Here is a 13611-nt window from a genome sequence, read left to right as displayed (position 1 = left end):
TGCCTCGCAGGTCATGGAAAGCGAGTAGCCATTTCAATATTAGCTTCACTAAAATAATGAAGTTCTGCATCTGGAACTTCTCTAAACTTGTATTTTCCAAGCCATCAGGTTACTCTTCAGTAAAACTGTCATGAGGAAAAAACTATCATTTCAAATGCTTACTGCAGAGCCAACTCATGCTCCCTTGCTACATTATCTTTATGTTCTTTCTATTGATTATGTCTCTGTCAAGGGCATTATGTAAGAAATTTGAATGAGCACGTTATTTAGAAGTGGAAATATGTTCAACCTTAAAAACTCGCACTTTAACAGTGACCGCCTACCTGTATTCTATTTCTTCTATCTATGTAAATACATTTAATTCACACCAGAGTATTTTTCACCAGGCCTTCAAGCTCTTTAAAACATAAATTTTACCATGCAAACTAGTCTTATTGCCCCAAGTCTACCAGCATCAGAAAAGCAAAGTAACACGTTGAAGGTCATGGGGTAAATCAAGTGGCGTATCCAACAAAATTACAAGCAGAACACAGGACTTCTTAAATCCTGAAGATCTAATCTTCAGGCTGCATGCAGATGAGCTTTTCCAAAAATCTCACTGAATGTTTTGAGTACATCACACAGCTGAAAGTAGGGGAGTTATCATCAGTTACCTCCTTGTTCCTATAAGTCATGACCCCTAGTAAACACTATTTGAATACAAAATGCTTCTGTGCACCACCAAGATATGTTCAATACAGAGACTGACTTTAGCCACCATTGGGTTTCCCTCTTAGTAATTTTATGGCTGTACCAGAATCTGTTCCAGAAAGTGCTTGCTGTTGCTCAGGCAGTAGAAATAAGCTGTCTTCCAAGAAGGAGCCTCTTTGGGATCCGAGAACAAACTCATCACCGTTCGCTCTGTATCCAGCTGCTCAGATGAACCTAAAAAACATCACAACAAGATTACTTCCCAGTACAGAGGGGTACTTTTGAAAGAAGCATAATTGGTGTTAATTTAAACTGAGAAACACTCAACATTTCCTCAAATACTAACCAGCTGTTACATGTTAACAGTTAAGACTCTCAGATATTGTTACTGGATACAAGAAAGCCAAGCAGAGAAATTTGATAGAAAATAAACAGGTCAGATAGGAAACCAGGAAACTGTCTGGACAGTTGTTAACAGAGCAGGAGCCTGTTCAGCACACAGGTTGTTAGCATTAGCTCAGGTCACACTGCCTTTCTTTCTCTAGTCATACATGTTATCTGTATGTTGCATGAATTCTCACTTGTGCTCTGAGACACTATGCTGCTTTGCAGGGCCTTAGCAAAGACTTGTCCAGCACAGGAACTTCTCAGATGTGTGCAAAGCAAGAACTGAACTACCCCCAGTGAGAGTGAAGGTATCCATATCTCCATTTCTCTTCCCCCACAAGGAAGCACTAACTGTAGTTATTATCAGAAATGCCACAGTCTGCCATGCCACACCAGCCTGAATTTCCCTTCAGCAATCCCTATGAGCAAAGGGAGGAGAGAGAATACAAACCCGACTGACTTGCACCTCAGTGTACAGAGGCAAGCAAAAGAAGGTAGGCATTCTAGCTTTTCCCTCCTTGCACGTTCACGTGCCACTTTCTTGACAAGAGCATGGGCACCACTTGCCATTCAGCTTCAACTGAGATCCTCAACTAAATGTACCAGTCATAGGGAGCTAGACAGAACCTGTGAAGTAATAGCCGGTACAAAAACAACAGCTGGGCTCTGGCGAGCGAGCAGATAATCAAACTGCATCTTCTTTCCAACTGGGATATTGGCCCACTCCACATCTCCTTCCACTTCTACAAGTTTTCTTTTCCAATATTAAAGGATTTGAACATTTTGGGATTGCTGAGGTAGCTGAACTGTTATTAGCCTGAAATGGAACATCCTCCAGCACAGATGACCCCAAGCTGGAGTTGAACCAATAAAAACTTTATATACATATGGAGAGTCACGTTTCTAGTTACAAGCAAGATCTTCAGCAGGAGAAAGCTGAGCAGATTGAAACAGAGCACAACAAGGCGTGGTAAAGGAAGTGCTCACAAAAGAAGGCAGCATAGACTGCAGAAATGTAGGGAGAGCCCTGGGGTTCCTATGCCAATTCATTGCTTTAAGTCATTTTAGCATCATCTTTTACAAGACTCTATGGCTTGTTAAGGCACCTTAGCAAGAACACTGCCCGACTTCTTGACAACTTGCCTGTTTAATGCCTCAATGGCTTTGTTAAACAAGAAATTAAAACAAAGCAAAAAGTGAAACAAACCTTTTTGTATTGATTTTGACACCAGAAATTTTTCTCTTGTTCTTTCTATGAGAACACTGCTATACAGGCTTAACAGGCCATGGCTCTGTTTCCTCAGCATACAGCTTAGGAGCTTCTCCTCCCTCAGTGGGCTTCCCTCAGCCCAGCATACATCCAAGAGCTCCCTGAATAGGTGCCGTACTTCATCTGCCTGATGCTCCACCTCAAACGTCACTATACTAAGAGCAGCATAAATTGTATCCACTAGTTCTCTTTGATCTAGTTCTGCTGAAATCTCAGAACTGCACTGAAGCCTCTGCAGAGATTTCAAGGAGTCACGAAGAAATTCAACAAAGATGTTTTGCAGAGAGCAATATTGCTGGAGTGAGGAGCTGTGTGTGCCTTGTTCCTCCTGGAAGAACTCCAGCAGGGCTTTTGCCCTATGGGGAGCCCGCAGCAAAAGCTTCCGGAGAGCTGAAACAACATCCAAACTGAATCTGTGACAACAGCCATCTCTTCTTTTCCTGTCTGTGATGTGCTTGTTCTGGGTGCACTCAAATGCTTCAAACAGCTCCTGGTAGGGAAATAATAAAAGAGTAAGCCTTTCAGACTCCATTAAAAATATGAAATAAATTATTTAAAAAATAGGAGAAACTTGAAAGCAAGAAGATAAATCAATTTGGAAACATCATATTACCTAGGAAATCCATTAATAATGGTCCACCTTGTCCTATATCCTTCCTACAAGAGTGGATATGACTGAATATGTAACAAAATATAAAGAATCCTATAATACACAACTACACTATTTGGGCCATGTGCTCATAAGCCAGTTACCTTAGTTCACAGGTAGCTCCTATGGGATGGCTGAAGCACTACCGTATTCTGCCTCTTAGCAATGTATTGACGTGACTGTATCTTCATAAGTCAGTAAGAGCACGATGATTAGTGTTCAGGCTTTTTTTTTGTAATCCTACTTTTCCAGATTCACGCCATCTATCTACCACTTCATCAACACTAATTTTTCAGACTTGGTTAACACTGGCCAACAGAATTAGAAGTCATCTCACAGACTTCTTTCTTAAGCAACAATAATTTTTCTTGCTAACAGAAGCAAACCTACAATTCCAGAATTAGGAAGGGGAAAACAAACAAAAAAATCCCAATTAGCTCTCCCAATAAGGGGTAGGAAGGAAGTAGGAAGTTGAATAGCAATTCTGCAGCACTTGCGGCACTTCTGGAATTATGGGAGTGCTACCCTTGGCTGGAAGAGACAACTCAGGGAATATGGAGGGGAGAGGTGGTTGGTGTGCACAAAAATGAGAATATTAGCAGTAGAAGACAAATCTACAACATCCTTTTCTTTATTTGCTGGATCAAAACATAACTCTACCTACTAACATGCCTCTGACAGTAATTGTGACAAAGATATGAGGTTGCTGAATCTCCTATTTCTGTGCAACACTGCAAACGATGGTGCAATCTTTCATGGCCTTGGAGGTTAGATGGTAACATACACAGACTTCATTAGTCATTAACAGACTTGGGGTAGATTTATTTTAATCAACAGTCAAATTTACCTTGCTTGCTTTCATCCTGTAATTGCTAATTCTGTATTCTTAGAGAAAATTGAACACCTTTTCCTTATGCATATTTAAAAGCTGCAAATAGCCTCTGAATATAGTAAGTTTTCATTTTCCTCTTAAAAAAAGGCAAACAAAAAAATTCTTCTAACAGTTAGAACCTGTAAGACTAGAAGCAAAATCTGAGGACATTCCACACACCATGTCAGGTCTAATTCTGTTGTAACCAACACCAAATTAGGACAGTTCTACAGTGAGTAACTCTACTGATTTTCTGCTCTATACTTGCTTTTGATAGCAATCCATCTTTGCATATTTCCATGTATTTCTCAAATAATCAGTCTGCATATATTAATTAATAATGGAAAAATGGGTCCTGGACTTCAGAGCATACATCATACCAATTACCAAATATTGTCAGTAGTAACAATACAGCACCCAAAAACTTCCAGGAAGGGGGCAAAGGGGTATGGAGGAGATGACAATTAAGATCTTAGGAGGAAGAAAAAGAAAATATACATACTTTTAAAATGTGCTTGCTGACTATGGTTTATTTTGGCTCACAGTGGGTTTTAGCTTTATGATTACTACAGGTGTCTATAGATATAAGATTGTGGCAAGCAGCTGCAGTCAGGACTGAAGTGTGTTAGATAGACCATATAGAAAAGCTTGTTCCTTGCCTACAGCCTCCTCTCTAGCCACAGAAATCACTTGCAGGCACATTGGATTAACTTCAGAACGGGATCTGAATTACAGTCTCTTTCAGTTGCCTAGAAGATTAATAACACATTAGCATCTCAGGCAGTCAAGTTAGCAGGAAGCATTAACTTCGATCCCAAAACCTGGTAAAGTTGGACATTCTGCACAACTAACAAGAAGAAGTAGGGCATACTAAGTAGCTCACCTTTAGGACTTCCTCCGAGACATCTTTCTGTAATTCTTCCAAGAACAATAAAAATTCAGTTTCTCTCTGAAGAACAACTGGAACAGTCTTCTGAAACAATATAAGAGAATGGGAAAGATGTTAGCCAATAAAACTTTTATTTATTTACATTACCATATAAGCCTAATCTTAGCTATTTCATTAACATTTTGAGGCAGATTGAAATATCTCTCTGAAGATACCTAATTCTCAATGAGTTAAAGGCTATTCCACAATTAGGTTCTGCTCCCACATCAGTGGATTCCATTTATCTATACATTTGGAAAACAGAGACAGGTGTCACTTTGTCAGAAGGTAAAGAAAAAATGCAAGTCTAAGTAGTGACAAGGACAAATGAGTTTAAAAAAAAGTATAATAACACATCCCAGTGTACCAATTAAAAAAAAAAAAAAAGAGGAAAAAAGACTAGTTTCTCCTTTACTCATGAAACATACTGCACCTGTCTGAAAACAGCAATACAAGAACATCCCTCACCATCTAAAGCTTATAAAGAATTGTCTGATGCCTGACCTATTTCATCTTTAATGTAAGAAAGGTGCTACACAAATGCAGAAGTCGATATACTCATGCTTTCCATTTACAGAAATGCTCAATGCTAAAAAGCCAACTTTTGTTACCTAAACAAAATAAATTTTTTCTCTCCAGCATGAAGATTAACAGTTGTTTCTTGACAAGTTTGTTAAAAGCAAAAGCAATGCACCTCTCCAGCTACCTTGAGAACTTAATTCCATGAAATGTGGGAAAGCCTATAATTTAAATAAGCAACTCGGCAGACATTTTGCACTTGGAAGTCAGCTAGAAGTCAGAGCTGTAAGTCGCACTTGGAAGTCAGCTAGATGTTTCTGTACCTGATTCCTGGCAAGCCATTTTTCCAGCACAAGAAGCCAAAGCCATGCAGTTCTCCATGGGCTAGAATTCTGTCCCCATCTACAAAAGCAATAAGCACATACACCGGATTATACAAGGTCGTTCCCATCTCTAAGATCCAGGAAAACACCGTCAGAGGTAATTTTGATTTTTGTATTTCTTTGTGTAAGATAAAACCAAAGATGACTAAATAGCTGAAGATGAGTCAGACAGGAAGAGAAAGCAGAGAAACCAGAATATTGGTACTACTTACACATTAACTCAATGATCTCTGCTGTGCAAATAACTGCTTTTAGATCTGCCAAATACCAACTGCCACAGTTTTTTGCTTCAAAACAATGAAATTTATTTCCAGTCTAAAGTTCAGTCTGTATAGCCCTCTTTCAGCACTTCAGCAGATTTCTTTGAAATCTAACCACTTGCCAAACACTGCTATTTCCTGTTCTGTCCAGTTCTACCCCCCAAAAATGAGACTAAGTTTTAGGTCACAGCAGCACCAGTGCAGCTCTATGTCCAAACTAAAAGTGAAGTAATGTACTAATTAAACAAAGAACTCTTCTAATTTCCATCAGCTTTTCATGTGGTCCCAGTACTTATACACGCATTCCAAAACCACAGTTAGGGAATGTACTCAGTACTGTCAAAGGGACTAGGAAAAGGAAAAAGCACAAGATAGATTATCGGCCTTTAAAAATCTCAACACTGCTAACTAAAGCCTTTAGATGTGATAGCCCAACTACCAAAGATAAAAAGATCAAAAATGCTTATGTCTCACTTGGAGAGGGGGAATACCAATGTTCCCTGAAGTGCTAGAAAGTCACCCTTCATATGCACCCACCTGAAAAGCAGAGATCAAAACTAACTAGGATTCAGTAAAACCAATGTCATTTCAAAATCCAGTAGGAGAGAAATCAGAAATCAATAGCATAATTTGAATTTTTTAGAGTTTAAATTTTTAGAAATTAGAAGGTCTTTCAAGAGCTGGAAACAAGAGAACATTTTAAATAACTACAGTGCTGATCTTGGTGGCTCCATTTCTAAATTAACCAAAGTTTGGTGTCAAAGGAGTGTAATTTCCTTCTCCTTCTTATCCTTCAGTAAAATCTAACAAAATCAGTTCTGAAATGTTTCCAAATAGTTTAAAGCTTGTATCAATCACCATGTCAACTGCATAAATGAACATAGCTCGTTATCCCAGTGGGCTGGGCAGCCTACTAAGTGCTTGGGCCGTGACAAGATGTCAACATTCAGATAACAGCACATCTAGACACATCCAAGACACCTCAGCACTGAAGAAAGTGCTATTTCCCAGATTCTACCTGTCTCCCACAGTCACCGCTAAACCAATTGCTCCTCCCCATTTCACGCTCAAACCTACTGAACCAAAACAGTACCTTACTTACTTTACCCCCACGGGACAAGCTACCAGAGCCCGAAGAATTGCTTCCACCTTCTCAGGGCCATCCCCCTGCCACTGGCTCAGCTGAGGCACACAGGCCTGCGCAAGCTCCCAGTCTCCATGCCGTACGCACTCGCAGAAAAACCCAAAGAGCCGCTCCAGAGAGACCGCTTCTTCATTTCCGAAAGAATGCATCTTCCCAGGACGAGCAGGTGACCTGAGGCTGGGTGACACACGCGAAGGCGGATGCCGTAAGGGCGCGCGGGGGCACCACCCCTGATTTCTTCTTCGCACTGACAGCGCGCCCTGGGCAGGGACAGGCGGAGAGCCAAGGGGGCTTCAGGGGGCCTCCTCCCACAGGGGCAGGGGGTAAGGCGCCAGCAAGCACGAAGAGCTGACAACGCGGCTGCCGCTCGGCCATGACCGCCCCGCCGCGGGTGCGCCGCCCGGGGGAGCCCAGCCCAGCGGCCCGCGGGATGCTCCCACCGCTCCCCACCGCCGCACGAGCCCCCGGGCCGCCCGTCCCGGCGGGAAGGGACTGTCTTCGGGGGCGGCGGCGGCCAGTCGCCCCGGGCCGCGCACCCACCCGCGGCCTCGCCCTCCTCCACAAGTTCCGGCCCGGCTCGGCGGCCCCCGGGCCGTCCTGGCGCGGCCCGCATTACCTGGCGGGGCAGGACGCGGCTACCCCGGCGGCGCTAGGCTCTACTGCACCGCCCCGGCAACACCACCCCTCACCGCCGCCATCTTGGGCACCGCCTCAGCTGACCGCGCCGCCGGGCGGGCACACGGGCGGACGTTCGCCCATTGGCCGAGGTGGGGCAGAATGTAAATAAACCGCCATTTTTCTTTGGGGCGCCTGACGCCGCCTCAGGAACCCGTGCAGCGCAAGCCCCGCCCTCCCCTCCAACCACAACCATCTCCGCCCACCGGCACGCCCCGCGGCCGCCTCTTACTACCCGCCAGCTCCGCCCCGTGCTCGAGCCTCTCGTGGTTGTGATTGGCTGCCGCCCGAAGCTCCGCCCCCCGGCGCCCAGTGGGACCGCCCCGCTGCGGCGACTCTCCACGGCGTACTGCTCGCCCGGGCACCGGCGGGGGCCGTGAGGAGGGGTAGGGGGGGGCGGTAACCGGTGGCCCGAGAGTTGGTGCGTCGTCTCTCTGAGGGGAGACTGTATATACGTATATTATGTACACCTATGTACACATATATCTAGAGAGAGATATACATATAGGGGTATATACATATGTGTCTCTATATTTACCCCATGTATATGTGTATAACCCTATATGTATACCTCACTCTATATAAACAGGTCTATATAGGGATATAAGTTACAGATATATTTACCCCTTTGAGAGAGGACAGAAATGGTATCAAAATAAATGATGTTATTCATATATATTACATATACAAATAAAATGCTATGCACACACATAATTTTAAATACTGATATAAAAATGTGTAGGTATAGATACAGATATAGGCTTCCTAGGCACTCCTGTGCAGGGCGGCAGGGGCCTGCCCACCCGTGCAGTCCCCCTGCCCTCTCACCAACACCGGCCGTGTTATTTGTGAGCTTCCCCCAGTGGGATGAGGCGCGGAGGGCCGTGACTCAGCTGCTCGGCTGGGTGGTGTCCAGCCGGTGTTTGGCAGAGATAAGCCCCCCGCCAACATCCTCCCTTTATTCCGGACTTTTTGTTTGGTTTTGTCCTGGCACACAAAACAAAAACTCCTTCGGGGACTGCTGCGGCGGAGGCAAGTGTAAGAGGCAGAGCGGTGATGACAGAGGAGAGGTATCCCAAAGTAAGTGACCGAGTGAGCCCCCAGGGCTCCTGAACGGAAAATATGGGAAGGGGGCTATGTCCGTGTGCACGTGCTGGGACCCACCAATAAACCATGTAAGATGCCGCAGGAGCTCGTACCGTTACCTCCGTTGGCATCCTGAGTACTTTTCACCTGTACTGTCAACTCAACGTCGGCAGAGAGATGGCACGTGGGTAGTTATGCCGCTGAACTCATTTCAGCTGTGCTGGATGAGCTGTAAGTGTTGAAACCATGTGGTTGTCGTTCGATCTATTCAGTTCTGATTCCCTGTACCTTTAATGATGGTTCTTACTATGGTGCAGCTCTGCGCAAACAATTTTGCAACATGCACTTTCAATTTGGGGTATTATTTTGTATCTTGTCTCTTGTGTAGACAAGGAAGGAGCTTTGGTGGGACACAGGACCTGTATGAGGATGAAGTTTATTTAGTCTGGGATCTTTTATGCTTATTTATGCTCTCTAATTGCTTTATCCAGTTTAAAGTACCTCCTTACAGTCAGACTCCTTACTTGAGAACGTGCTCCCTCATGTTAGACATCTTAGGTGGTTGATGCTTTTCTTTTGTTACGAAGTTCAAAACATACCTGTTGGAGTCACCTGCCCACTTCTGCCAGGGTAAATGTACATTACTAACAATCACCAGTAGTGCTGTCATTTTTGAAGGTATTTTTTAATTAATTTCTTCCAATATTGGCCTTGTTAGGAATTAGAGGTTTATTAATATATCTGCGAAGCTGAAAGGAGGCTGGATGTAAATATCAAGGTGGGAAAATACATTGTTTAAGGTCATCTTAGCAGAAGATATAACTAGTATACTGAGATTAGGAAATGGAGTATAGGCAAAACATTTTTCATCTTGAATTTGTGTTTCTGTTAAGCAAGCTGGCACTCAATAATTTAAAAATTTAACATCGGTTATATTTTCCAAAATTTTAAAATACGTGTGAAATACCCATAGCAACTTACACTTGAATGGAAGCCCATTTGCTGTGAACAGAAGTCTGTGGGTTTCCATGCTGATGTAGCGCTTCTCATCATAGTCAAAATACTAAACCATGCATATATTGTACAGGTCTTCTAGCAAAAAATGTCTGAATTTTTACCTTAGAACACTGGAACGATAAAGCACTTTTTATCTAAAATAGGGTCTGCTGTGCATTGCCTTGGAATATTATCAGTGTTACGCAAATTGCTAATAACGCTTAGTGTTTTATAGCAGCTTCTTTCTAAGTGACTCTGCATAGGGAGTGATTACATGCTGCAGTGTAGTACTCTGGCATTTACATTTTAAAGCCATTTCTGAAACTCAAGTCTCAAAACATCCCTGTCGCTTGTGTCCAAACTCTCTCATTTATTGCTCCATGTCAACCATCGCCTGTATTGGTTTCTCCACTGACCATCGAAGCTGTTAGAGAATTACCTGGAGCAAGTAAATGTAGCTCTTTGGTGGAGTAAATGTAGATCTTCGGGTGGAGTTTGCAACTATAGGTCTCTGTGAACGGGACGAAAGTAAATCCACCGAGAAGCCATTTTCTGGCTTTGAAAAAGTGCTGGGAACAGGCGTGACTGGGATCAGCTGTGAGGACACGGTTGAGTTTCTGTGAACATGCGGCGGTGGGGCAGCACCTACGCTGGCTTTGTGCTCTAATGGCGGAGGACAGAGGCTACCTGGCCCAGCGTAAAGCCTGCTGGTGTCAAGGTAGCCTACCAAACTCTGTTAACAAATGTAAGCTGGCAGAGTAAGTCCACGCAGAGTCTGCGCTCTGCGTCATGCTGCCACAAAGCTTTTGATCTGCTGCATGGAGCGCTGCAACCAAATTTATTGTGTCATTAGACCATAGCAGCCGTCACCAGCTCGTCCCAGGTGTCAGCTGTCTGGGTCCTGTCACTGGTGAGACGCGTGGGTCACCGCAGCCTCAGCGCCTGCCATACCTGCTCTGGTCTTGGGGAGCGGCGTCAGCCACCTGAAGTCAGTGGTGGCTGTTCCCAGAGCTGCCTGAGGCGTGCCGTCAGGGTCGTCAGTCACACGTATCAGTCAGGTCGCCGACAGCGGCCACTCATCTCACTGATGGCACTTCTGGTCAGAAACTGCCCGCCGGAGCCGGCAGTCCTGTCAGGCAGCCGACGCCTGGTTACCAGCTGTTCGGTTATGGCGGCCCTCTCGCTCGCCTCAGAGACCAGAACTGACAGAATTTATACCAAAAGCACAAGAAGTATTTTAGGCCAGAAATATTTTTAAGTTCCTTTGTACATGTGAAGATAAAATCAAGCTATATGAGGTGACCAAAGCAGCTGTTAAAGCCGGTTCACCCACGGCGTGACCTACCGCAGCACGTTTTCACTGTCCCCTGCAGGTGGAGCAGTATGTTGGTGAAATTAAAGGTGGCCTGAGACCAGCCATGAAACTCACGGTCATAGGGGTGGTACACTCCAACCCCAAGAGGTAGGTGAAGGGGCTGGTGGGGGCTTCACCCCTGCCACACGTGTCTTCTAAATTCAAATGATTTCTTGAGGGTCTGTGCTCTTCGGGAGGAAGAAAGTCATATAGATTCATAATTTATAGCTCTGTTTAATTTTCCTGCTCTTAGGTTGAGATTAAAAGGGTGAGAAAGAATTCGCTGTTTGGGCCTGCTGACTGCCCTGCCAGCATTTTCTACTCCTTGCCCTTATCTAATGCGAACTGGAGGGGGCACACGAGGGGCGTTTCTCCTCCAGGAAGAGGTGCAATTTTGAACTCACATCTCAGTTGTCTGTGGGGGGCTGGAATCAAGACCATTTGAAAACCAATGGTTTCAGCACAGGAGGTGCAGGTTCATTGCTGTGTTTAGTCTGGATGACAGCAACTGTGCTGTCATTACACTTTTTTGCATCTACAGTGATCAACTCCAGTGCAATCAACACTAGTGAAGAGTTTTCCATAACCTCTTTTAGCATACAAATTGGAATTGGCTCACCCACAAATGTGTTTGATTCCAGTCACAAGAGAGGGAAAGCAACATCAGAAGTCATTAGCATCTCACCAGAAATTGGAAGAGAAACAAAGATTGGCCTGTTCTCATCCCTTTCTGCAGCTTTTAAGCCTGTGCACAGTCCCTGTAGGAATCCCGTGTTTCAATCTGACAAGAAATCAATAGTACTCTCTAGTCTTTATAGGCTTCTGATGTGCTCACCATGTCCTTTCACATTTCTGAAAGTCCCAGTCATTTGATTGTCTTTTCAGCTTTTCAGTGACTCTGCTCTGTGATCCAGTGGATGCAAACAAAGATGTTGGGCTGTTATTTACAGTTAACTTTAGTGACAAATCCATCACCCGAAATGCACGAATTGCCGGGAAATGGGGAAAAGAAGAGAAGACTATTCCCTACTTCCCATTTATGGCAGGTGACACATTTAAGGTAATTTTTGGGGTACTATGATTAGGGTGGAGAAAAGGGGGGAGAAAGGCTGAAGGCTACTTACACAAATAGCTAACGAAACTGACAGGTTAACTAGTCTAGTATGGCACAGAGAGCAACAGTTCAAGCTCTGATGGGAGAGATCCATTCCTTTCTCTAGTCTTAGTGAGGGAACTCACTATAAGGAGCTTTACACTATCATCTCAGCAGAGAGTAGCTTATTTATCAGGGACATTTCAGAAGAACCGGTAGACTTTGTGCTTCACTGTCCCCATCACATGGGGTTCTAAGTCCATGCTGGAGAAATCAGCTATGCCGCTTGTCTCAAACACCATCCCCTGTCCTTTTCCATTGCAGATGGAGCTCTTATGTGAACACCAGCAAATACGAGTCTTGCTTGATGGACGGCAGCTCTGTGATTTCACTCACCGCATTCAGCCCCTGAACATGGTGAAAGCTTTGCAGATCACAGGGGACATCAAGCTTACCAAAGTGGCTTGAAAAAAAGGAGACCACAATCTCACCAGAGGACAGAGGCAAATGTACTTTCTCCTGTCTGAGAAATGTTTTATCTTTTTCCCCTGGCTGATTCTGGAGAGTGGGAACTGTATCTTTGTCATTTGCTGATGTGTTTGAAACATGCTTTTTTCCTCATACACACTCAGCAATTGCAGAGCTATGGCTGGTCCAGGTAAACCAGAACGCCTTTGCTGAGATACTCTCTTGGCCCCCCTGCAAGATTTATGATGCTATGCAGTATCTCACATCCTTATGGTCCCCTAGCCCCCCAGGCATGCCAGCTGGGGCAGGTTGGAGGTCAGTCCTCTGCGGCGGGATGGCTGTTACCCTTGTGACAAGAACAGTATGCGGGTGGTGGGACTGAGAAAAGAGAAGCAGATTTCCTTATAAGTGAATAAGGGAGTCTGGTGGGCCCCAGCAAGGCTCACGTTATCAGGAGGGAATTGCTTTTCCTGGTAGCTCTGCTCAGTCAGCACAAAGCCATTTGTGCTTAGCAGTACAGAGCAATAAATGCCTTACCACCATCCCTGTCTCTTGCAGGTAGCGTTCTCGTGAATTGAAAGGTTTCAACAGCTGTGGATTTCACAGTCTTCTCTGGACCAGCCCTAGGAAATGGTATCTGTAGCTGAAACTGCATTGCCCATTCTTGTATCTAATTAAAACTGCATCTTTGCTGGCAAACTTCTTTACCAGCTCTGTTAAATATTTGAATGCACATGAGTGTTGTATTGTTATTTCATTGCTGTAGATTTAGAAAAAAGGCCTAAATACATGGCTGTTCTAATACGTACATAAGCATATATTATAGCTGCTGCCTTTG

At 44.3% G+C, this 13611-nt stretch overlaps 2 protein-coding genes across 7 annotated transcripts in view; one reads left to right on the top strand and one right to left on the bottom strand.

The window, feature by feature from the left end:
- ZFYVE26 (zinc finger FYVE-type containing 26) overlaps positions 1–7922 on the bottom strand; it is a 51054-nt gene extending 43132 nt beyond the window's left edge. For 3 of the 5 annotated variants that reach the window (XM_075151851.1, XM_075151855.1, XM_075151854.1), the window contains exons 1-6: positions 7718–7922; positions 7060–7278; positions 5638–5716; positions 4751–4840; positions 2285–2837; positions 794–924 (exon numbers count right to left, since the gene is read on the bottom strand). In XM_075151851.1, coding sequence (XP_075007952.1) covers positions 794–924; positions 2285–2837; positions 4751–4840; positions 5638–5716; positions 7060–7250 — 1044 coding nt within the window. In that variant the 5' untranslated portion in view covers positions 7251–7278; positions 7718–7922. The remainder of the gene's footprint in view (positions 1–793; positions 925–2284; positions 2838–4750; positions 4841–5637; positions 5717–7059; positions 7279–7717) is intronic. The other 2 variants (XM_075151852.1, XM_075151853.1) reach the window with 2 other exon arrangements.
- A 760-nt stretch (positions 7923–8682) lies between these two features.
- LOC142082975 (galectin-related protein A-like) lies at positions 8683–13591 on the top strand. Of its 2 annotated transcripts, none has more exons than XM_075151873.1 (5): positions 8683–8856; positions 11232–11320; positions 12098–12272; positions 12630–12808; positions 13332–13591. In XM_075151873.1, exons 1-4 carry the CDS (start codon positions 8833–8835, stop codon positions 12771–12773), a joined length of 432 nt encoding a protein of 143 aa, XP_075007974.1. In that variant the 5' UTR covers positions 8683–8832; the 3' UTR covers positions 12774–12808; positions 13332–13591. The 2 variants fall into 2 exon arrangements, with proteins under 2 accessions (XP_075007974.1, XP_075007973.1); XM_075151872.1 differs by having other exon boundaries at positions 8687–8856; positions 12630–12814.
- The last annotated feature ends 20 nt before the right edge of the window (positions 13592–13611 follow it).

This window comes from Calonectris borealis, chromosome 5 (assembly GCF_964195595.1).
Source record: "Calonectris borealis chromosome 5, bCalBor7.hap1.2, whole genome shotgun sequence".
Classification (NCBI taxonomy): Eukaryota; Metazoa; Chordata; class Aves; order Procellariiformes; family Procellariidae; genus Calonectris; species Calonectris borealis.
Note: the sequence above shows the minus strand (reverse complement) of the source record. Positions and strands in the feature narration are given on the sequence as shown.